General features: G+C 48.7%; 1 protein-coding gene across 1 annotated transcript; it reads left to right on the forward strand.

Annotated features, from left to right (window-relative positions):
- The first annotated feature begins 1,911 nt into the window (after positions 1–1,911).
- On the forward strand, positions 1,912–24,958 carry CD34 (CD34 molecule). The gene is made up of 8 exons (XM_068986303.1): positions 1,912–2,017; positions 11,865–12,047; positions 12,635–12,894; positions 13,907–13,987; positions 22,028–22,166; positions 22,382–22,434; positions 22,742–22,906; positions 23,579–24,958. The coding sequence occupies exons 1-8, from the start codon at positions 1,939–1,941 to the stop codon at positions 23,762–23,764; spliced, it is 1,146 nt and encodes a 381-aa protein (XP_068842404.1). The 5' UTR covers positions 1,912–1,938; the 3' UTR covers positions 23,765–24,958.
- The last annotated feature ends 34 nt before the right edge of the window (positions 24,959–24,992 follow it).

Here is a 24,992-nt window from a genome sequence, read left to right on the forward strand (position 1 = left end):
TGTTCTATACCAGGGCTTCCTAAATTTTAGCATGTGTAAAAGAGAGTGCCTATTAAAAGCTTAGAGTCCCAGACCTTACCCTCGATTCTCTGTGCACCATGCTTTGAGAAGCTCTGCTCCACAGGATCATTCTCTCCTCTGCCCCCAAAACGAATGAAGAAATTCAGGTGCTAGGGACAAGTTCTTTCCTGTTTCCTGTGCTCCAGCTAGGGCAGACAAAGGGCATTTAAAGTAACCAGAAGAATTTACTGAGGATGAAGGAAGAGCCAAAAGAGACAAATTGGTTTTCACAGGGGGTTTCCAACCTCCCATTCTCTTCACCTCCTCTCACTGGGGGTAAAGCAGTCCCGTTTCCTGGAGCTGAGAGAGTCGGGGTGGGGGAGGGCAACTCTTTTTCTCTGTCCACTTGGAGTTCCAAGGACAAAAGCTTGATTTTTAAAATGTGTCTTGTAACACTTTCTGTCCCCATCTGCAGGCCCTTGAGATCACGGTGTGGTCAGTGTGGTCAGATGTGAATTCCCATCTGCGCTTTCTATCAGAGTCATAGCACCACCACATGTGCTACCAAGTCGGCTTCGGGAGGCTTTGGCCTCCTTCTGTGATGCAAGGCTTTATTTCCTCTGTCAAGGAAAGTCAGGCAGCAAGACCACAGTGGAAGTTCTGGGTTTTACTTTTAGACCTGGACACGCTTCCACTCTCATAATGCCAGGGGGTCTCTGCAGAGAAGGAAATCAGAGAGGAGCTGAGGGTGCTGGGCTTTCTGTCCCTTTGAGCTCGGTGCTGCGGTCATCGTGGAAGAGACTGGACTGGATATCTGTAATCCTGCGAGCCCACTCAGGATCTCAGAGCATGGTCTCCAAGACTGTGCTTTCTCTTCCCCGCTCCGGGTGCCATCATCTGCTCCTCCAGGCTCCTCTATCCCTCCAACTCCACCCCCACAATCAGGTCTGTAACTAGGCTGACCTCCTAGCTCCCAGGTTCAGTAATTCAGTTTACCAACATCCAGAACAACTCCTGAGTACGGGAGCTCCAGGACCAACTAGGTAAAAGGTGGTGGAGTCAGGAGAAGTATTTTTTTCTGATAGAAGATCAGGATGGAGCCCCTAGAGTCTCAGCCCCAGGACTGGAGAGGGGGCTGGGGTGACTGGGGAGAAAGCATCCCAGGTGCTAGTGGAGTTCTTTGTCTTTATGATGCTGGTGACAGGATCAAACTATGTGAGAAAGTAGGGCCGGTCACAGGGAGAAAAATAAAAACCCTCCAAATTAAAATAAACAAATCTTGTAAGGGGGGTGGGGAACAAAATGAACAATTACCGTCATTTACGTGTCCTGCTCAGGCTTTCTGCATCGTTACCACACATCGCAGTCTGCATCAGGTTTAACACGGGGTACGTTTTGCCTGGCTTCCCTGTTTTTACCTGATTAGCAAAAATGCTCACACTTGTAAACTCAGGTCCTTACCAGTAGATTCCTTTTGCAAGATTGTTCTCAGCTTAAAACTTAAAAACCAAGAAAAACAAAAAGGAAAGGAAAGGAGGAAAAAGAAAAAAAAAAAAATCAGAGGAAACCTGCCCTGGATACCTGTAAGGCTGACACCAAGGGGTTAAAAGTTCAGTGGAAGTGAGCTTGAAGAAGCTGGGGTCGCTCTATCAAGTTGAACAAGGCATCTGGGGGCCCTTACAAAACCTTTTTTGGCCTCAACAGCGGCAACCTCGGCCTCGCTCCTAACTTCCTCGGCCTTTGGGACTAAGCGGAAAGCTCACGTTAGTGGCAGCCAAGGAGAGGGGCTGGCCGTGCCAGGACCGAAGAGGGAGGGGAGGGGAAAAAGCGCGTTTCGCCCACCCCACGCTCGGGCGGAGGGGCGGGGAGCCGCGCGTCCCGGCCGGGCCAGGCAGTGTCTCGCGCTCTGCGCATCTCTCCGGGGTCGCCGCGGGAACGATGCTGGGCCGCAGGGGCGCGCGCGCGGGGCGCGGGATGGCGCGGGGCTGGACCGCGCTCTGCCTGCTGAGTCTGCTGCGTGAGTACGGGCCGCGCGCCCGGCCCGCCCGGCTGGGCGGCCGGGAGGGTCGGCGCTCTCCCGGGGGCAGAGCGCGCCGGGTGGAGGCGACCGCGGAACCAGGGGGACCCCCGCCCCGGGGACCCCCCGCCCCACTCCCCGCGCCCACGCCCACTGCCGCAGCTCCTGGCTTGGTGGGACTGAGGCCGCTCCAGCAGAGCCCGGTGGGGACCGGCCCCTCACCTGGGAGTCGGTGGGGGTGGGACGCGACGGGAAGGGGACCCCATGAGTGTAGCCCAGGTGTAAACCGGGCGGCGCGCCCCAGGCCTCCCGGAGTCAGGCCGGGAGACTCTTCTCTGAAATAAAGCGCTCTGGAGATGCCAAAGGTGCGCGGAGCGCAGAGCTGGAGCCAGAATCCGGGAGAGGGGAGGAGAGAAGAAAAGGAAAGGAAAGGAAAAGTTTGTAGCTGATGGTTGGTTCAGAAAGCGAGCGGCAGCCGAGCCGGTTGCTGGGAAGGGAGCGCTGGCGCCCACGTACCACCCGGACACGGGGAGCCAGAACTGGACCTTCAAGCAATGGGAGCCAAGCCCGCTTGGGGTGAGGCCCGGTCCGAGGTCCAGAGGCCAGGGCGGTAGGCTAAGCTAGGTGACAGGGGGAGTTTGCAGTGAAGAAGAGTCCGTGAGGGTGCATTTAAGATGGGAAAGCTAGGTTAAGACTCCTTCTCTGGGCATCCACACCTGCTTCCCTGGAGAGAAGGGACGGGTGAATGGAATTTGCTCTGTACTCTGCCTTCCTCTCCCCATCACAACCGCTCACCCCGGCACAAATTCAAGCTCGTTGCATTTGGGGGGGTTTCTTTCCGTGCCCTATTCTCCAAGTTCTAACCAGTGAACAGAGCTGCAGACTGGGGTGCACTCCTTTGCTTATCCAGGCAGGCCTGGATACTTCTTAAGCTCTTGCTGTCATTTCTGTTGAAAAGAAAAAAATTGGTAGGCACGCAATCAATATTCGTAATTGCTTTCATTTGGGATAACACTCTCCGTCTCATCTCATGGAGCTCAGATGAATTTAAATATTATATATTATTCTCTTGTTAGCTCCAGGTTCTGCTTCCAGGCTCCAGGGCTCCCAATTGCCTAGTCTTAACTGCATCCTAAAAGCCACCCACCACGGCCCCACCGCCCCTCTGAGTGCCCTGGGTCAGCCAGCCAGGCCTCTCCCTTTGGGCCCACCCAGTTGGAGAGAGACTCCAGGCCGGGGGAAGCTCTGTTAGGCTCTGGGTTGACTTGTTTGGTGGACCCAGACGTGCTGTTTGGGGCCAGGAAAAAAGCTGTTGCTAAGATGTTGAAGCTCTAGAATGGGGGAACGGCCTTGGGGGCTGTCTGTACCTCACAACGAGCTGAGTTGACCGGCAGCTCGGATTCCTAACCGATGCTCCAGGCTCCTTTGGCTTCACAGCTCATGATGACCTGGTCCTCGGCCGAGTGAGGCCCACCCTTTTCTTATTTCCTCAGCTGGCCAGTCTCAGTCTCGCCTTGGCCTGCAGTGGAGGGGACGCGAAAGTGATTTAACCTCTGCAGAACCCTGGGCAGACACACAGAGAATTTCAGCGTGTCCTCTTTGGGGATGAGCAGCAGAGCGTGAGTGCCTCCGCTCAGTCTTGCCCCACTGCTCAGGCCAGTTTGTAGCTTTATGCCTTCCCCAAGAGCTTTCTGGGGTTTGTTTTTATTTAATACCAGGAATCATTTTCTGATGTATTGTGGGGTAGATGAAATGAGTGACTATACCTGAAATGCTAACCAAGGGACATTGCAGAAATTCTGTGGTATGGTTACCGTGAACCTTATTACCGTGAACTTTAGGGCACCCACAGAAGGGAGGCCTGGAGTTTTCTCCTGTCCCGGAGCTTTGTTCTGGGAAGGTGAGTTTTCCGTTCCTGTGAGAAGCTGTTCCAGGCTTGAACCAGAGCGGACTTTCTCCGTTGGAGACAGGGTTACTCTGTGGGGTGAGCAGAGGCAGGGTGGGGTCTGACCCGCGTGTGTGTATGTGACCAGAATCACACCTCCAGCTGGGAGGAGAAACCTTGCAGGTAATTAGGGAAGCCCACTTGTCAGGCCCAGGGTATCTGTTTCCTCCAAGCCCTCCAGGCCTGTCTTTCCTCTTTGTCCAGTGTGTCCCACCCCTTCACATTCCTCTTCTTCCTCTGGGTCCTTCGTGCCTGCTGACCCCACACCCATATCCTGTCTGCGGCTGTGTGTAAGAGGGGAAAAAAGAAAAGGGAAAAGAATTTTATCAGATATTTTCCGGAGGGGAGAGACTCCACCCTTGACTCGCTGCCACATGGAGACCAAGATGGAGCAGCCTTGGGACCTCTGACTAATTCCGTGGTCCCCAGCACTCCCCCTCCTCGGGCCGGCCCAGCTGGCACTGCCTTTGCAAATGCAGGTTTCCCTCAGCGTTCCTGTTTGACTGATAAAAGGAGCCTGGGCATCTTTTTCTCATCCCTTTGGCTCCACCTCCTGGGCCTCCGTGTTCACTAGTTCTCATCTCCTGTGGAAGAGTCTTTGTCTTCCAAAGCTCAGGGCCAGAAGGACCACACTGCAGCAGATAAACTCAGGCCTAGCACTCTTACAAAAGCAAATCAAAAGGAGCAACAATTCCACTTCTTACCACCTTGCTGCCCAATTTCCTTTAGCTCCTTGGGCAGGAGGGCACAGGCCTGCGATCATGGCGGGGTGGTTGCCCCGCTCCACCCTGAGGGTGCCCGGATCTCCCTCTCTCATTGACTTTGCTGGATGTCACTAAATGGCCCCGAGTGTGGGGAACTGAAAATCTGAAGGTATGGAAAAGGAATAACACAGCATCCTCCAAAAGAAAATGCTCAGAGTTGCCAGGGCAGAATTTCCATATTTTTCTGGGCTTTGACTTTCCTAATGAGAACATTCTCTTCCTTCCTCAGCTAAGAAATAAAAACACAGTGTCTACACTTTTTAGTCTCCAGGGCCCTCGACTTTGCTAAGGAGAAAGATGCATGTGTCTTGGGAGAATGTGGTAGAAATGAGGAGGGATATATACCAGGGTGTGCAGCGTCTCAGGACATACACCATAAAGCCTGCTAGAGTGAATCACTTCCCTTTGGACATAAAGGAAAAGGCCTCTGGCTTCACTGGGAAGTCTGCTTCTGATTTAAGAGGGAAAAAAACTGCAAAGAATCCACCCCTGCTACCTTCCTGGAGAGCACCATCTCTAGGTAGCCCGCTCCATTGTTTAAGAAAATGCCTTAACGTGTCTTTGGTTGAGAAAACCCGGACCCTCGCACAGACAGGAAGTTGAATTGCTGAGCGTGATAAAATAAAGCGGAACTTTGTATTTGATGAACCCAAGAGACAAAAGGCTAAAGGACTCCGAGCCCAGGAAAGCATAGAGAGAGGAGGGAAGTGCTTGGAGCAATAGGGGAACGGTAGTGAGTGCAGGGTGGAAAAGACCTGCCTGGGAAAATTCCTTATGGTGTGGCCCGGGTATTTAGCACGGGAATGCCAGGTATTTCAAGATTATGCTGTTGTCTCTTCTGGGTTGTGCTGTAATCTCCCTGCATGATCTTAAACCTTCAGTCAGTTCACACTGGCCTTGCAGCACTGTTAGTGCTGCTCTGGGTAGGGGGAATCAAGGAATGGGTATTTGGCAAGCCCATGGTACAGCAGTGTAGAAGCCTGAGCTCAGAGCTATAAACAGGGGTTCCTGGAAATGATGAAAGCAGAGGAAGAGGTGACCGGGAGAAGCGTAGGCCCCCTGAGAGAGCTCACGGTATTAGGGTTCCCCAGGAAGTGGATAGGGGTCCAAGATGTGCTATTTGAGCATTAAAGGGGAGTCTCAGAACCCTGGGAACGCTCAGGCCACAGACTCTCGGTTTGTGCTCACACCTCAACTTAGCCTCTGTAGCATAGGAAGGCATCAGCCTAAAACTTTGATCCAGTCGCACATGACCCAAACCCGCCGAGACCGATAGCGTGGAGGCTTCCTGAATGCTCCCAGGAACACGGGTACCTTGTTGTCTCCCAGAGTCGTTTATTCTATTAAAGAAAAATCTTATGATTATTAGCTTTTTTTTTTTTTGGTATTGCAGTGGAACTAGCCTTTCTGTAACTTCTAGTCATTGATTGTAATTCTATTCCTTGAATCTCATAGAATTAAATCTGATCTTTCTTCAGGACAATCCTTAACAACCTTTCTAGTCTGCCCCATGAGATTACAAATTCCTTGAGGACAGGGATTTATTTAAATTCTAGTGACACTAACACCGAACAGTAGAAAGTTCGGTATTCATTTGTGCTCCCCAAAGTGCTGAGTCTGGTCCTCTGCACATCACTGGTACTTTGGAAAATTAAGAATGAATGAATAAGTGAAATGAATCTTGAAGAAGATTGTTTATTCTCTCTCCTCAAATTCTTCCTGTCTGGATCAAAGATCAGTGAATTTTTTTTTTTTTTTCTGTAAAGGGCCAGATAGTAAATATTTTAGGCTCTGGAGTCCATATGTGGTCTCTGACACATGTTCTACATTGTTTTATTTTACAACACTCTAAACCTGTAGAAGCCATTCTTAGCTCACTGGCCAAACAACACACAACCCATGGGTCAAATTTGGTCCACCAGCACCAAGCATCAACCATTGATCTAGATGAAATAACACTAAGCCCTCAGCCATATGACTTAGTTTCTAGAACTTTCCTAATTCTGATTATCCTCTCAAGGGCATTTCCTTAATTAAATTAATTTCCTCTTATAGCATTGAATGAGATGGTTCTATCAACACAGAGAAGTGGTCAGTGTGAACACGCCTGATGCAGTTGCTATTCAACCCAAATGCATATTGTGAACTCAGGATTGTGTTCAGCGCCTTGAGTTAAAAATAAGTCTAAGAGAGGGTTCCAGCACTCAGGAAATCTGCAGTGTAACTGAGGTGACAAGACCTACACTCAGGAAACAGTGTATATGGTCTTCTGCCAGATAAGTCGTGCAGATATATGTCTTAACGTCTCCTAGAAGCAGGAGAGAAGGGACCTGTCCTTTGTCCTAAAGATAATCACTTAGCAGACAGGCAGCTGCTTTACACCTCCTGTCACCTTTATTCCTCCAAAGAACAAGGAGGAAGGGGCTATTTTTATCTCTATTTTACAGATAAGGTATAGAAAGGGGAAGAAGCTTCCTGTGGTCATGAAGCTAGAACTTGGTAGAGGAACCTTTCAACACAGTCCGATTACTGAGTCTGAGCTCTCTGTTCTGGGGCTCCCCTGTCTTCTCATCAGCCATCAATGCAGGCTGGGGGGGTCCCAGCAGAGCTGGCTTGTTCCTTCTTCCCAGCTCTGCATCTAAGAGATCCAAGATCTCCTCCAAGAAACTGCTCTCAGGCCAGGTGCTAGAACCTGAAAGGGTGGGCAGAATGGGGCTGACTGGCTAACAGAACCAGCAAAAAAGAAAAAACAGCACCACTACAACTCAGAGGGCTGTGAAAAACAAGACCAAATAACGGGGAAAAAACATCTCTTAAAGTACAGGAATTTAGTAATTTAGATAGCAGAGCTTTCTGGATCTCTGAAGATTTGTAAATGCCCTTTAAAGTTTAAAAGAATGTTCAATATGTTAATTGTAGGTAGAAATCTTTTAAAAACCTATTACATACGTTTCTGCTTTCTCGGTGTATTGGGGGGAAAAGGGCTTTAACCTTCAGACTTAGATGTATCAGGAAAATAATCTGGTATGGTGCAACTCAGTGCCATTGTTAATTCTCGTTGTTGTTCAGTTGATAAGTCATGTCCGACTCTTTGCGACCCCATGGACTGCAGCAAGCCAGGCTTCCCTGTCCTTCACTGTCTCCTGGAGTTTGCTCAGGTTCATGTCCATGAGTGTGAATACTTATGAAAGTGTGTATTTTTTATTTACTCTGACCACAAATGGTTCCAGACTAGTGTGGGTTTTAATGCTCGTGTCTGGTTTTAATTTATTGCTGTTTCTTCATTTTCAGCTGTTGCTTTGCCTTGTTGTTTGCTTCTAGTAGTCTCTTACTAATTTTTAGCTTTGACTAGGATAGCAGATCAAGACGTTTGTTAGGATTCTTTGTCAAACAAGACTAATTGCCTCTGAAATAAGTACCTGTGGTTAAATGCATGACGTTTACAACATGAATTTCATGACATCTCTTTGGCTTCTTGGAATCCTCATGTCTCTAACTGCTCAAGCCCTTGTCTCCTTTTATCCCGAGTTCACGGGCTGAGATCAAGTAGGGTAGGTAGGGGCAAATAGTGTGCTTCAGGAGACACAGTTAATACAGATGGAGTGAGAGGTGAACAGCAGAAGATAGGCATTTGTTCAGGTCTAACTTGTGGCATAGTGCTCTGTTGGGTTGGGGTAAGGGCCGTTCCTCCAGTTCCTAGAGTGAAACGGGGTAGAAGCTTCATTGACCATCTCTTGGCTCTGGCTGGGAGGCTGCTATGACTTCCACATGTAGTTGGGGATGAGAAGCTGAGATAAAGAAAGATCCGCCTTGGAGGGTCTAACGCCAGGGGCATGTCGGGGAAGACAGGATAAATACAGACCTGTGCCGGTCTTGATTCTTTTCATTGCATTCCTCCAAGACCCATCTCTTCATGGGAACACTAGAGAGGGAGCCCTAGAGGCTGTGAAAACAAGAGCCCTCCTCACTGACAGTCTCCAGGCACGGCGCCTAGGTCAGGATCGGCCCCCAGGGCTCTGCCAAGGGGTCGCCTTGCCCTGCACCAGCTCGTACATACCCCATTGCTCAGCCTTGCCCTCCTGCCTTCCCTCTTTGTCTTGTCTTTCAAGGGTCTCACGGGCTTCCCCACTCCGCCTAGGCTCGGGGATGTGGATCTGCGGTTGGGGTTCTCTCCTCATTTGCAGACAGATCCTGCAACCTGTTCGTCCATTCTTAGCAGAGGGGCAGGGGGATGTGGGAGGAGGCAGCCCCAGCCGGGAGCCTGACCCCGGTGGCTCAGGAGCTGGCTGGGGTGCTGGGTTGCTTCACTCCTCTGGAACAGCCACCTCTGCGCTCAGAACGGGCAGTGGGTCTCTCTTCACATCTGGAAAAGTTCAAAACTGTTTGTCTGGGTGAAGGAGGCCCCAGGGGAGGGGGTTCAAAAGCATGATGTAACCTCAGCCAGGCCCAGATTTTGTTGCGGAGAGGAGAGGGCTGGGCCAGGCTGGGCCAGATGGGATTCCCAAGAATCGGTGTCCTGGAGGGAAGAAGAAAAACAGGGTGGGCAGGAGGGATGTCGAGGGGGAACGCCAGTGGTGCTTTGAAATGGTAACCTTGGGAGGATGGTCCTTCAGTTCAGTGTCCAAATGTCCCCACCACCTGCCCCCTGCACTGAACTTAGACCTTCGGGTCAGATTGCTGAGAGGGACTTATTGTTGTTCAGTCGCTCAGTCGTGGCCGACTCTTTGCGACCCCATGGACTGCAGCACGCCAGGCTTCCCTGTCCTTCACTGTCTCCTGGAGCTTGCTCAAACTCATGTCCGTTGAGTCGAGGATGCCATCCAACTGTCTCCTCCTCTGTGGCCCCCTGGGAAGGATAGAAAGCAGCAGCAGAAGGGGATGACAGAGGACGAGAGGGACTGATTTAAGGGCAAAACCACTGGGTCTGCTTCCCCATCTATTTTATTCTGAGAGATTCACCCCTCCTGCCCCCAGCCCCAGCCAGCCAGCAGCCCATCCTTTTCTCTCCGAAGTGTGGAGGACGCATCCTGACCCTTAGCAGTTTGGACCCCCGGACCCTCTTGCTGCTTCTACTCAAGGGTCAGCTAAACCTCGGGCGCCCCATGGCTCCTCGCCCTGCATGAATGGCAGCGTTCCCCCTTGGCTGAAACCTTGGTGATCCAGGTTCTTATCTCTGAAATGGAAATAGTAATACCACGTGTTCTCCTCCTCTTGTGCCCCATCATTTTCAGACAGGTGCTTTGTACTCAGCAGGAGTACCAGCCTGCCTGCAGTAGGCTGGGAAGAGAGGTGGATGACGGAGAGTGAGACTTGACCCCACCTTTGGGAGAAAATTCATGGCCTTGAAACCATTGCCTAACTGCTGCCTTGAGGCTGCGGAAAAGAAGAGGTGTTCTTCTGCACTGCTTTTACCTGGAAACCTCTGAAAAGCACAGACCCAGATCTCAATCAGAAAAGTTAGAGACAAGCTTTAGGGTGCCCCGAGACCCCGGGGGCCTTTCCTTGAGGATAGTATTGCTGGGTGTGAGCTCTGGATGCCAAGTCTACCTCTAATTGTTTCCAGGGCTCAAGCCAAGAATACAGTAGAGACCCATATCCCATATATTATATGTCTAAATACTTCAAGTTATAAATCAGGCCAACGAACTGGTAAATAAAATATCTCCTATCTTCTTAAAAATGTACCTTCATGGCCACCTGGAAGGCCAGATTTGAATTTAAGACTCTCAGAGCCTTGGGGGTCAGTGTCACAGGGGGGCTTAGCAGGAAGAGATGGTCCTCGGCCTTTGCCCACCCTCTTCTCTTCCTCTTACCCAGGGCTCTGGTCCACACTGTAAGAGATCGTGCGTGCAGGCAAGGGGCACCCCACCCACATGCTTGAGCTCTCGCCTTTTCCCTGCACACTGGTGGCCTTGAGCTTGTAGAATATTCACTGGAGCTGCAGTTCACCCTTGGAAGGATGGAGAAGAGACCCATGCAGGTCCTCCAGTAAGCAAAGAGCCATTTGGGCAAGAAGTTCTGGTCCCAACGCACAATCTAGAAGAGAGTGTGCCCCTCTGTTGGCTCCATGGACTCCTCACATTTTGGGAACAGGGAGGGCAGGAGAAGGAACAGTGTGTAGGCTCTTAAGCGCAGGGTCCGTACAGGTAGCTTTTCCTTCCTGGACCTGAGGATAGCGCTGCTGGGCACCACAGGGAACACGGGAGGGTTAAGAACCGGCAGGAAAAGTTTCAGAGAATAACTGCTTCTGGAAACATTATACTATAGCATTTGTTATCTCGTTGATTTCCCCAACAATCCAAATAAGAAAAGACCCTCATTTAAAAATTAATACACACACACATTAAATTATCGAATATTTGGCAGATCCAGAACCCAGCTGTCTGTCCCCACAGCATTTGATAAGAAACCAAGTCATATGCTCTCTAGTCCATCAGCTAGATTCCTAGGTCAGAGTTTCCCAAAAGGATTCTTTGGCTTGTGAGCCACAGTTCCTCAATTAAAAAAAAAAAAAAAAAAGAGAAGAATAGGTTTTAAGGCCCTGAGGGAGAGAATGAAAGGATTTGGGTAATGGGGCAATCTACGAAGGAAAGAAGATTTTTTAAAGGATTGCATAGCAGTGGTGTGAATCTAGTGGTTATTCTGAGTTAATAAATTGAATGGAGAGAAGGATACATTCAAAAGGAAATAGAAGTGCATCTTTTCCCACATTTTAGATCTTGGCAATACTTACTCAGGTGTAATTTGAAATTTTTCTATTTTACTTAGCCTATTATGAGCGTTGCCTCATATTCTCGTGCTGCTATAATTGTGGCATACTTTTGTTTGTAGTGATTACGGTATGCTGAGTGCATATAACATTCACCCTGTTGTGATTCATTCAGTTGCTTGCCACTTTTCCTTCCTATAAATAATACTATGCTAGATGCTTGGTGCATGCAAACTTTTCTTTCTCTGTTTCCTTGGGAAAAAATCTAGTGGGAAATTAGTCAACTGTCCAGGAGGGGGTCTTTGTTCTGCTCTGTTGCCAGGGGATATTCTAGATGGATTCTCCCTAATGTCAAGAAACTGAATCAGGTGATGCTATGAGGCTTCAGGACGATCTGCACTCTGATATCTCTTCTTTGTTTCTCTATAGCTTCTATGGAATTCACAAATACAACCATAACTGGTAATGCCACAGTGTCACCCAACCCAGGAATATCTTTACCTGTCCCTACAACTACGTCCTACTGGAAAAGCATGAACTCAAGTACTTTTAGAAGCACCAGCCTCTACAATGTCTCTCAGGACAGCAATGGGACCACAGCAGTCACCTCAGGTAAAGATTTCTCATCTCAAGCCCCCAGAAGGATGCTACTGGCACTTGGGTAAAGCATTAGGATATTTGCAAACCACCTCTGTCCTCTATGTTCCCCCACAGATGGAAACATACAAGCTCCTTTTAATAATGGCTGGAGTATCATGCTTAGGGAACCCTGAAGTATGTTCTAGACAATTCTTCCTGTAGTGACAGTTTTCTCCAGTCAATGTCTGGGCTGCTCGTTCTGATCAGTAATTCTCCTTGTACTCCTGAGTCCAGCTTAGTGATAAAGAAGAATCTATGATCTTTTCTAAGGAAAGCAAACCACGTACAAATTGGGGGTCTTTGGTGTCTCTAAGGTACCAGTTTCAATGTTCAGTTTCAGCGTCTTGGAGGGCATTTCTAACACATCTAGATTATAGCTATGGTTTCAACAGCTGGCTGGAAATGAGTTGCCAAGGGTTGGGACGTGAAGTAATTTTTAACTCCCCAGATTCCCTTTTCTGGGTTGAAGTCCGAGCCCATGTGAATGAACTGAGATGTGTTTGTGTGTCTGTCTGTGTGTTTATGCCGTTGTGCATGTGTTCACACTGTGTACTGGTCAGTTCCAGCGTCTACAGTCAATTTCACGTCTGCCTCTGAGACCCTCCCAGCCTCTGGAGCCGTGAACTCGTCTGTCCAACCACAGACCTCTTTAGCCACCACGGCGTCTTCTACCCTCATCAGCTTTGCGACTTCAGAGGCGACTCTGCAGCCCAGCACGTTTCCTGGAAATATTTCGGATTCCCTATACAATAGTACCAGCCCTGTGACTTCTTCCATTAATACCTCTCCATCATTTTCTCCTACCCAAAATATCCTCAAGGTGGGTGAACTGGGCTAAAAACGACAGATTACCCCCTCCCTTCATATCTATGCAAGCTCTCTCTCTTCCCCTTAACCTCTGCTTGTCCAAGCCAATGAATTTTGATCATATAGGAGTTCACATGAGAAACATGCAGCTTAAAGATTGCTGAAAGGGGAGGGAAAGGGTAGGGTTTGGTGCCAAGGCTGATCTGTGCCATGGGTATAATGTTTTCAGAGAGTAGAGAGTGAAGAGGATTCTCAGGAATCCATCCAAGCCTTGGTGGTTCTTTCTTATACCTCTTGGTCTAGTCATGGGCCAAGGTACCCCTCGCCTTTGGGCATATTTGGAAACTATCTTGCATTTGATGGTGCTGCTTTTCCCAATATGTTTAGGGAAAATACTGTTTCCTTTCTGCCAGAGGGTTTGGTGGCATAGCAGGTGTAGAGAGGCAGTGAGGAGCTAAGAAGACTAGGGGTGTGGAGCTCACTCTGCCTTGTTCAGTCTTGGGGCTTGTGGCTATCAGCAGCTTTCAGCAGGAAGAGTCGAAAATGTGAGGGCATGGAGCCTGCCAGCAGGCATGGGAGACCTGCCTGGTTTCTGTTTTTAAGGGAACCAGAATAGAAATCTGGAGAGTCCCAGGGCCCAGGAGTAAAATGAGTGTCACCAGAGTCTGCCTGGCCCCCTCATTATCTGTTCCCCTGCAAGTGTGTAATTCGCTGGAGGGAAAACAGCTCCAAGGGGAAAGATCCTACCCTCTTCCATATCGGCAGCATTCAAGCCAATGTTTACCAAGATTGCAAATAACTACTTGCCTGCAAGCCCAGGCTAGTAACTAAAGTTTTGACTATCCGATGTATTAAGAAGTGAGGTGAAAGAAGAGTATGTCTTATGACTTTCTAGTCTCCTAACAACATGTTTAAATTTCTTTTTTTTTTTGAAACCTCTTTAAAACCTATGTCATAGAAATCAAACCAGAAAAGAGGTGGGGAAGAAATGATGCTGACTTATTTACTTTTTTTTTTTAATACAGACTGAAATAAAATGTTCCGGAGTCAAAGAAGTGAAATTGGCCCACAGCATCTGCCTGAAGCTAAATGAGACCTCCAGCTGTGTAAGTCAAACCCCTCTGCCCATTCCGTCCCCCTCCCTCTCCTCCCGAAATTACTTCTGAACCTCCTTAAGGTGAGTCTTGAAAGGAGCGAGTTGGGTGGAGGCAGGGTCAGTTTAACATGGACAGGCTGCTTTGAATATTGAGCTTTGGATTTAGGGAGTAAGAGGCCCCATCTGGTGGACAAAGAAGGCAAAGATGGTTTTATTTAAATTTTCTTTCCCCTCTCCTCTATTGTACTGTATAAGCTTCTCAGGTGACTCAGTGGTTAAGAACCTGCTTGCCAGTGCAAGAGACATGGGTTCCATCCCTGGGTTGGGCAGATTCCCCTGGAGGAGGGAATGGCAGCCCACCCCAGTATTCTTGTCTGGAAAATCCCATGGACCGAGGGGCCTGGCAGGCTACAGTCCATGGGGTTGCCAATAGCTGGATATGACTGAGCACGCACACATGCATACTATAATATATAGTCCGGTTTAGGTTTGCTTTTATGTTAAGAAAGTCCTTCAGGAAATATAGTCACCTAAAAAATCAATTTATTATTATTTTCATATAACTCTTTAATATAGAGAGAATTTTTTGCTGTAAATGCTTCATTCTCCATATAACCAATTCCCCTAGCATTATTTTTTCAATGATTCTCTCCTTTATTGACTGGGATTCTTCCTTTAGTTTGTATTAAGTTTTTCTGTGCCCTCTGCTGTGCTTAGTTGCTCAGTCATGTCTGACTCTTTGACCCCATGGACTGCAGCCTGCCAGGCTCCTCTGTTCATGGGATTCTCCAGGCAAGAGTACTGGAGTGGGGTGCATGCCCTTCTTCAGGGGATCTTCCCAACCCAGGGATTGACCCCAGGTCTCCCACATTGCAGGATTCTTTACTGCCTGAACCAGCAGGGAAGCCCAAGAATACTGGAGTGGGTAGCCTATCCCTTCTCCCGGGGATCTTCCCAACCCAGGAATTGGACCGGGGTCTCCTGCACTGGAGGTGGATTCTTTACCAGCTGAGCTTCCAGGGAAGCCCTTATAGTGTTATACATCAACACTTTCAAGATCTAGCCAAGCAGGTCTTTGCTATACAAAGACCTGTGTATAAGGAATTTTTCATCTATTTTTTTAGAAAAATTTTAGAAACAGCAAGTCAAAAAACCCCACCAAACCATTAAAATTTTAATTGGAACCACTCTAAAATCTCACCATTTTTTTCTTATTTTTCCTCTGGTATTGTTCTGTGTCTTTTTATTTTTTCAATTTTTAAAATGTTATAGGTTTTATGGATTTCTTAAGACTTACTATATAGATTTTCCACGATATATTCCAGTTGATTGTTTCTTGTATATTAGAAAGTTCATTGAGTTCTTCATATTTATCTTGGGTCTAGCCATTTTCTTCAACATGCTTATTAATTCCAGGAGATTTTTTTTTAATGATTATTTTTCATTTTTAAGGTAAACCTTCATGTCATTTCTCATAATATGTTGCTTTTGTCTTGCTTTTTAGTAGTAATGCCTCTTCATGCCACTTCCTGTCTTATCACGTGGCAAACTGTTCTGCACTGTATTAATTTTTAATGATGATAGCAGATCTCCTTGCTTTGTTTCAGTAAATCCAGCTTCCTGACAGTAACAATTTCCTGGATGAAAGAAAGAATGATAGGAAGAGTGATATTTACTTACAGAAAAAAAGCATGTTCTTACAAGTTGGGAATCCATTTCAGGGAACCATATATATGACATGTGACATGCATGTATTTTGGAAAGAGTCTGGGTATATACTGTAGTCTATAGAGGGTGTTAGGTTACTTGTTTTTGTCCATTTTGACTGTTGGTATCTTGTGATTATCAGTTGGGTCATTCTAACTCACAGGTCTTCTAAAATTATACCTAAGAAAATTATTTAACTTACAATTTTAAAAAACAACAAAAATTTGGAAGACATAGGTTCACGCAATGGGAATAGCTAAGTGCAACTTGTAAAATAGTTACGCATGAATATACAGGGTGTCCACGTTAAGATTCTGTGTGTTTCTGATGCTGATTTTCAACTCTACTCATTTAAAAAAAAACATTTTTTTTTTTTGCCCAACAGTTTGCTAATTATAGCCAAGAGAAATGATCATCTTCTCTCTCTCTCTGTATTATCTTGGCTGAGCACTTATTTTCCTGTGCATTGCGGTGCTCTGTGCCAGAATACTAATTCTTCATACAAACGATTTAGAGCTAATCGCAGACGATTTATTCTAAATGTCTGTCCACTGCTCTTCAAAGTTCACGTTTAATGAGGGTCATCGTACCAGATAAGTGCCAGAACCTTACTGCTGCTCCAGAAATAACGGCTTTTCCTGTGCTGCAGTCTCGCTCTCTCTCTGAGGCCTTTCCTGTCTAATCTACTTTATGCCGCAGCTGAAAAGATCCGCACTCTACTGTAATTTGGGGAGAATCTGCGAGTAGGGATGTGGAAAGATAGTAATTCCTCCAATATCCTAAAGAAGGCTTCTGCGCTGCCCGTGATGAATCAACTCGATAGCAGCACCTATGCAGTGCTGGTTTTCTTTTTTTCCCTTTTCCTTCCGCCACGGTTGATCCGTGTCTTCCTGGGGGGTTCCTCTTCCCCAGCCCTCAGGCAGCAATCCTTCTTCCAGAGTTTTGGGCCACAGCTCTTGTTCCCCAGATTCCTTTTCCATGAGCCCTACTGCATGCTTCTCTGATAATCAGCCTCTCCCCCACAGTGGTGTGGTGCCTCCTAATCTTCCTTACGTTGGTTTCGTACCTTGGGCATCAGAGGGCGTTATGGCCCTGGTTCTCATCGAGGGGAAACTCAGGCCTAATGAGAAGCATGAAGGACGTGGGTCCCCCTGACATCACACCCTCGAGTACTTATGTAAGGCTGTCATGCCCTTCCATCTAATATGTTCCCATAACAGAAATAAGCATTGTTCTCAGCTCTCCAACACTCATTTTACACTGGTAGACAGTGAGGATCCAGTCTGCTAGCTCTTGCTATGGGGATTACTCGGCCTGCCTCCTGGACGTGCATCCTGCAGACATTTCTGTCCCAGCTACTCTCCTTTTGCTCCTGTGCTTCACCTCTAGATAGAGGTCACCTATGTCAGCCAGAGGACGGTAATCCCATACTCTTGTCAAGCAGCTGTTACTACATCTCAGGAGCCTTATTTGCAGAACGTGTCACCCACGTCTGACGTTCATTCTCTCTGCTGCAACGGCAGGCTAATTTACTTTGTCGTGGTTGTGATTTCCCACATAGTTTTCAGAATGTAAGCTTACTTTATTCTCTTATGCGTGTGTGAGTTGCTCAGTCCTATCCGACTCTTTGCGACCCCATGGACCGGGGGGCCTGCCAGGCTCCTCCATCCATGGGATTTTCCAGGCAAGAATACCGGAGTGGGTTGCCATTCCCTTCTTTAGGGGATCTTCCCCAGCCAGGGATCAAACCCAGGTCTCCCACATTGCAGGCAGACTCTTTGCCATCTTCTTTGCCAGCTGAGCTCCCAGGGAAGCCCTTATTCTCTTATTGTCTACAGATCCAGGGGAATCTACCAAGGAGTCATTGTAATGGTGGTAAAATATACATACCATGAACTTTGCCATTTTAAGTGTGCAGTTCAGTACTGCTGAGTACACTCACCCTGTTGTGTGATCAACGTTCAGAACTCGTTTCATCTTCCAGAACTGAAACTCTCCACCCACTAAACAACTTCCCTTTTCCCCCGCCTCCTCCTTCTCCCTGATAGCCACTATTCTTTCTGTCTCTATGAATTTGGTTATTCTAGGTACCTTGTATGAGTGGAATCATATAGTATTTATCTTTTTGTGACTGATATATAATCACTCAGTCTGATGTCCTCAAGGGTCATCCATGATGTAGCATGTGTCAGAATTTTCTGTTTTAAGGCTGGATAATATTCCATTGTATGTTCATATCCAATTTTATTCATTCATTCACCTATGAACACTTGGGTCGCTTCCCCCTTTTGGCTTATGGTTAATAACGCTGTTATGAACATGTTTGCTCAGATATCTCAACACTCTTACTTCATTTCTTTTGGTATATATCCAGAAATGGAACTGCTGGATCATATGGTAACTCTATTTTTAAAATTTTGAGGAATCATCATACTGTTTTCCATAATAGCTGCACTACTTCCTGTTCTCATCAATGGGACACAGACGTTCCAGTTTCTCCTCATCCTCACCAGCACTCATTATTTTCAGTTTTTTCATAGTAGCCATCTGATTGGATGTGAGGTGCATTTGATTGCCATTTCCTAATGATTAATGATGCTGAGCATCCTTTCATGTGCTTACTAACCGTTTGTGTATGTTCTCTGCAGAAATCTCTATTCAAGTCCTTTGCCCTCCAATTTGTCTTTCAGAACTGCCTTTCTTTAGAACCACGTTATGTTTGTAAGCAGGGGTGATATTTACTCAGCTAGCTCACATCCCCCTTGTGCTGTCACATTTACTTCATCGGAGGCAGGCTGCCTCCAGATAATGTCCCCCAGCCCGTGTCTTTCTTGCCCTCCACTCAAACACTAAAGGTCAGTTTCCATGCAGAAAAAATAACTTGCAGATGGGGGACTGATGAAGACAGTGTGTCTTCTGGAAAGAACCTGATATCTGGGACTCCCTAACTTTTGGTCAGCTGCCCACCTGTGTGACTTGTAATGGGTCCTTTAATTATTCCAGTCTCTATATGAAAAGAGAGATTTTAGCTGCATTGCCAAGCTTACACCAAAGTCAATAAAATACTGAGAGAGAGGGAGGAAGGGAGATAGAGAGGTCACTGATCCTAGAGTTGTAAGATTGAGTAATATCTTAAAGTTTAGAAAAATACCCGTCCCTCTCTCCCCCTACTCCAGTATTTAGTGTGCTTCTTTAACATGCTGAGTCTTTGCAAAGTTTGAGAATGCTGCTTTAGAAACCTTAGGTGGTTTTATTATGATGATGATAATTGCTTTTATAAAATATTATGTGCTAGCTGATGAAGTTAGGGGTCCACCAGTCTGATTCCCATGAGCAACATGGTGAGGCCGTGGCTTCCTCCTGCCCACTGTCCCATGATGCCTGCCTGCAGCCTCTCTTGGGGGAGGATGTTTATTTCAAGCATCCGGAGGCGCATTGTGCTTTGTTCAGGATCCACCTGCTTCTGTCCAGGCTCAAACACAATTCACTGATGCTGTTGGATTCCAGAGTAGGAGGGAGGCTGGCTGGCTACTGTTATTCCCCTGAATCGAGTCCAGGAAACTAAACAAGGGGCGGAGGGCCCCTGTGTGGAAGTCAAACCACTTGGGGTGTTAAGATGAACAAGAGTTCACCGAGTTCTTGTTTTTCTGGTGCTATGATCTGTGCATTCTGGGTTCAAAATTATTTAACGTCCACCCACATCCCCCCCGGCCCCCACTAAGAAGCCGTGCAATCTAGTCACAGAGAAATGATAGTAGCAGTAAGGCAGAATGTGATTAAACATCAGCGTGTAGATTCTAGGCGAACAGTCTAGGAGGTGTTGCTTCAGAACAGCTGCCATTTACCCCATGCCCACTTGGTTCCCAGCACCTTGTCAGACACTCTTCACAGACCAGCTCTTCAGTCACCACCCCTACTGAGTCTTCAGCTGAGGAACCTCACACTCAGATGCGCTGTATGACTTGCAAAGAATCTAGTAAATAGCAGAGCAAGGACGGATACCCAGCCTGCTGGAACACGGGGACTGGCTTCTTTGAGGAGGGGAGGTGGAATCGAGTCTTGAAAGATGAAATTCCAAGGGGAAAGGCCATTTGCTTCATTCCCGGGGCAGCCCGTATTGTGAAGGCTGCAGGCTCACACAGGCCTGAGCATCCTCAGGATGGCACCCACACTCCCAAGGCCCTTCCCAGCTTCTCCTGCGTACAGTCTGTCCATTCTGTGAGGCCTATTTTGAGATGTTTCTGATAACCCCAAAGTAGGTGTGTGCTCACTCTCCTGTACATGTCCACAGTACCTGATTGTGCCTCTCTTAGGGTTCTTACCATGTGACTAGCTCTGTCAACTCTGAAGTCTCTTTGTGCCTCAGTTTCTTCATCTATAAAATGGGGACAATAATAGTATCCATCTCACAGAGTTGTGTGAAACGTAAGTGAGTCAACATGCAGAAAGCACTTAGAACCAGTGCCTGAGACATAGGAGGCGGCATCTATCTTCATGGCCTTGCATACACACCAACAGCTCTGACCACGTGGAATTCATTGCTAGCCTCGCTCCATACACACACCACACACACGACGCATGCATGGAGGGATTCGCGCAGTCCTGATCACCATTGGAACAGCTGAGTCTGATCGAGGCGGAGCTTCATAGGACTCAGCACACCGAGGAGGGGCCTCCTTGTTTGACTTGTTTAGATTGTCCAGGAGCCCCGTCCCCCTGCCTCTCTCGGGAACGAGACACATGTCAGCCAGAGACAGCTTACGAGCCCAGAGTCATCCAGGCAGGGACTTCCCTCCTCCTCATCCAGAAGGTGCTCACGGAGCAGCAAGGCAAGTCCGAGGGGACACGAGCCCAGATAGGAAGGAGACTGCTGATCACATCCAGTGTGGTGCCCAGACTCCCCACAGCGAATGCTGTTGTGAGGAGCTCCTATCCTGGGACTTCCCTGGAGACCCGCCTCATCTGTCCTTCTCCCAAGGGAGAAGGAGCCGTGGCCTGAGGACTCATCTCTCTGTAAGCTTGGCTGTTGGGGACCTTCTGAGGTTCCCGCTGGACTCACCCTGCTGTCTGGCCTCCCCAAAGCCTCGAATTCCAGCTGGCAGAGGAAAGCTGGGACGTGAGGCCAATCTTGGCCTTGCCTTGTGCAGGAGCAAAGGAGCCTGGGTTTTACTGCCTTGCGCCGCAGCAGTAGGAAAATACCCAGGCTGCTTGCCAAGCTGGGAGGGCCCTGTGGCCTTGCCCCCAGAGCAGCACCGCTCCGCAAACAGGAAGCTTTCTCCTCCACGGAGGCTCAGCTCTGATGCCCCTCGCACGCCCCAGCAGTTTTCCCCTCACAGGAAAGCTGTCAGAGCTGCTCAGGCATTTCCTCCCCCGCCATCTGCCATCCGGACCGAGGAGAGAGTCTTGGTTTTGATTCTTTTTCTGGGTAGAGCAGGCCACTCCCTTCGGAGGCTGCTGGAATAAATCCTGGAAGACTGAGGAGGGGGAACAGCCAGGGCTTCTAATTCATCCCTTTCCTGGGACTTTACTGTTGAAGAATTGTCAGAGTTTGTCTTCTGAGTCTGAGCGTCTGACTCCATGGACCAGTCAGCCAGCAACCTGGAGCGACCTGTCCACCTCATATAAAACTGGGTTCCGTGTCTCTAGTGGGGACAGGGAATGGAAGACTAGGCAAGAGCCCCACTTGAATTTGAGCCATGCTGTCTGTGCGACCCCTTGGAGACTGAGAGGGAAGGGACGAGGATCCCATTGCATCTATAGTCATAAATTTCTTCTCTACTCCTCACCTCCCTTGGCTTTTCCTTCACTATCTGGGCCTCTTATAAACTTGAAACAGAGGGTTTTATCTTCATTTTGTATTCAGTCAGTTCAGTTCAGTTCAGTCGCTCAGTCGTGTCCGACTCTTTGCAACCCCATGAATCACAGCACGCCAGGCCTCCCTGCCCATCACCATCTCCCGGAGTTCAGTATTGCACTGTTAATATTTTGTGTTATTGGTGATTTCTTTTGAACTTAATTTGGATAGTGTAGGTTTACATGGGCAATCCTTCAATAAGGTAATGGTTCCTAAATTTGTTCTCTGACATCATAGAGTGCCAGCTAAGACCACCTTTTGGTCTTGGGAAATTTTGGAGTTTTTTTTTTCTTATTGTGTTTTTGCACATATGAAGTTTGCAAGATTTTTTTTTTTTCCACTTGGAATTTTAGGGGGGAAAAAAGGATTCTTTTTGTTTTGAGGGTAACAGTGGGACTTTAATCCAAATTATAGCCTGAGACTCCAGATACAGTGCAGAGGATACCAGCAACCCCATGTCCTGCTCACCACTCTTCTCTGTTGTCCCAGGAGGAGTTTAAGAAGAACAATGAAGAGAAGTTGACCCGAGTCCTGTGTCAGGAGGAACAGGCCGAGGTGTGCTCCTTGCTCCTGGCCCAGTCTGAGGTGAAGCCTCAGTGCCTGCTGCTGGTCCTGACCAACAGGACAGGTAAGGGACTAGACGGGGAGGTGGGCTGGGGTTAGAGGATGCTGGGTAGAAACCAGGCATTGTAGCTCAGAGGGCAGAGGTGCCGGCAAGCAGGGCCGTGCTGAGTCTGGGAAAGACCCTCTGAGATCTACCCTCACTGTCAGAGCATCTTCTAGAACAGTGCAGGAGGAGCTGTTCGAGCTTCTGGATGCAGCAAACTCTGTTTCTCATTCCAGAAAGTTCCAGCAAGATCAGACTTCTGAGAAGGTACCAGTCTGACCTGAGAGAGGTAAGTTCGTGGAGATGAGGGGTCTCAGGGGAGAAAGTAATCATATTCTCCAGACCTACCTACCCTTCCTACCTCTCCACCCTTCTCCAAAAGTCTTTGCCCTTCTATCTTTGAAACAAAATTTTACAGTTCAGCTTAATGAAGAGATACCAGTCTTAAGTCCTGTTTAGAAAACCCCTGAGGTCTGTGTCTTCTTGGGTGTATTCAGTGTTGAGTCACACAGAGGCGTCTAGCATGGGCCGGGCTCCTCTTCTAAGACTCACGTTCCACAAGTGGAAGGCTCACTTTTCTGTGGCTTCTCTTCAAGATGGGCATCCAGGACATCTTTGAAGAAGATGTCAGCAGCCACCAGAGCTATTCCCGGAAGACCTTGATTGCACTGGTCACCTCGGGGATCCTGCTGGCCATCCTGATCACCACCTGCTATTTCCTGATGAACCGCCGCAGCTGGAGCCCAGCAGGAGAAAGGCTGGTCAGTTCTGGGCTCCAGGGCAAAGCACATGAGGAAGCTAGGTCTCCTGGGGAGGTCCATGAATGTCACGGAAGGGGAGGAGAAATACCAGAAGAGGTACTTCTGTGCCCTCACACAGGAATGTGTGTGCACGCACATTACTGTGTCTGTGGACGAGTCCAAACAATATGTAGTAGATGGGGGAGGGGGGCATGAACTGGGGCCCCGCCCCCCTCACCGTGGTAATAGCTGGTTTGCATCATTGATTTATTGTGGTCCCTGGGATAGTTTAGCTGGATACAAACCAGAACAGGCAGCTAAAGCAGCCACTTCTTTGCAAGCATATTAAAGGCCCGTGGGTACCCAGTGTCTCATAAGAAGGGGACATGTGGAAGGAAACTCGACTCTTGAAGTGGTCTGGAGGAGGGTTTGGCTGTTGGCCTCTGGCCCCTGGCTTCCTCTGGGGACAGCCCAGTTCCTGGTGCGAGTTGGCTCTCGAGCTGCCATGGCACTGTGTGGCGCCTCTCCTCTGTCCTTTCTCCTCTAGGAGCTGGAACCCTGAGCGCTCTTCAGGAAGAAAGGAGTCTGCACACGCAGCTGCAGCCCCCTCCCCCTCCCCCGCCTCCCCTTCCCTCCCCCTCACCTGGCTCCCATGCTTACAAGATAATGCTCCTTTATTTATACACCATCCAGGGCGAAGACCCTTATTACGTGGAGAACGGTGGAGGCCAGGGCTATAGCTCAGGCCCTGAGGCCTCCCTCGAGGCTCAGGGAAAGGCCATTGTGAATCGAGGGGCTCAGGAGAATGGCACCGGCCAGGCCACCTCCAGAAACGGCCATTCAGCGAGACAACGTGTGGTAGCTGATACCGAACTGTGACGTGGCTGGGGAGGGGCGAGGCCGGGAGGGATCCGAGGGAGGAGCCCCTCCCTGGGTCTGAGCGCTTGCAGCCTCTGCGCCAGAGTGGCGCCCCCTCACCATCCCCCCTTTCCCAGCACACATACCCAGGGAAGCCATCCCCGAGGCCCGCCCTGTACCAGGCCAAGGGGTCCTCCTGCCCGCCACTCATTCACCTCCCTGCACCCACCATTGGGCTACTCTGAGGAAAGGTGTGATGCACACAGCCAAGATGCTGAGAAGCTCCTCGGGGGGTGGAGGGTGGGGGGGGCAGATGGTCTTGCAACTTCCACAGAGGGGCCCCTTTCCTCCCCCTCCTCTCTGCCTCATTATAGGAATTTCCAGGGGAAAGCAGGGGCTTTTCTGGACTGTGATTTCGTCCCAAGAGGTGTTACCTTTTCCTGTTTCTTCCTTGTATTTTTCTTTCTCTACTTTAGGAACACCAAAGCAATCCCTCGCACTTGCCCGTTTGTAATGACCGGCCAGAAAATCATGCCATCTTAACCCATCTCCATCATTCCCCTCTCTGAGGCACTGACCGTTTACTCACCAGCTCCCCTCTTGCTCTCTAAGGTCCCTGAGCTCCACAGGTAAATCACCCCCACCCCCACCCCCACCTCTGTAGACTGAGGCCTGTGCAGCTTTTCTGGCTGAGCCTGGAACCAGACTCCAAGTTTTAGAACAAGGTCCAGAGTCTGTGTGTTTGGAGGACCTGGCCTGGTGATACATGTGGACACATGGGTTCCCACTCAAAGGGCAGAGGGGTGAGGGCACACAGCTTGGTCCCGGTCTCTGCAGGGCCACGGAGAGCCTCTGCTGGGGCTGTTGTTTCTGCCAGTGGGTCAGAGTGGACAGGACCATGGGACCAGATCTCTTGACTTGTGAGCTTCGAAGGAAGCCTTTTGCTCTGAGGCTAGGTTCTGACCTTCACCTCTCTCTCGACGGCCTCCTCCCGCCTGTCCCTGACTCCTGGGTTGAGCTGTGGCCTCAGTCTCCCAGCAGACTCCTTCTGTCTCTGTCTCCCTAACCCTGAACCCTTTAGCCGCTCTGCACCCCATGTGGTCAGGGCCCCGGGACTTCTCCAGAGGACCCTCACCATAAGCCACCTTTTCTGCAGGTGACCCAGGTCCTTGGTTTTTTTTTTTTTTTTCTTTTTCCAGAAGGGTGAAAAGGGATCCTGATTTCAATGACGGTTGGAAATAGAATTTTC

Source organism: Capricornis sumatraensis, chromosome 14, assembly GCF_032405125.1.
Source record: "Capricornis sumatraensis isolate serow.1 chromosome 14, serow.2, whole genome shotgun sequence".
Taxonomy (NCBI): domain Eukaryota; kingdom Metazoa; phylum Chordata; class Mammalia; order Artiodactyla; family Bovidae; genus Capricornis; species Capricornis sumatraensis.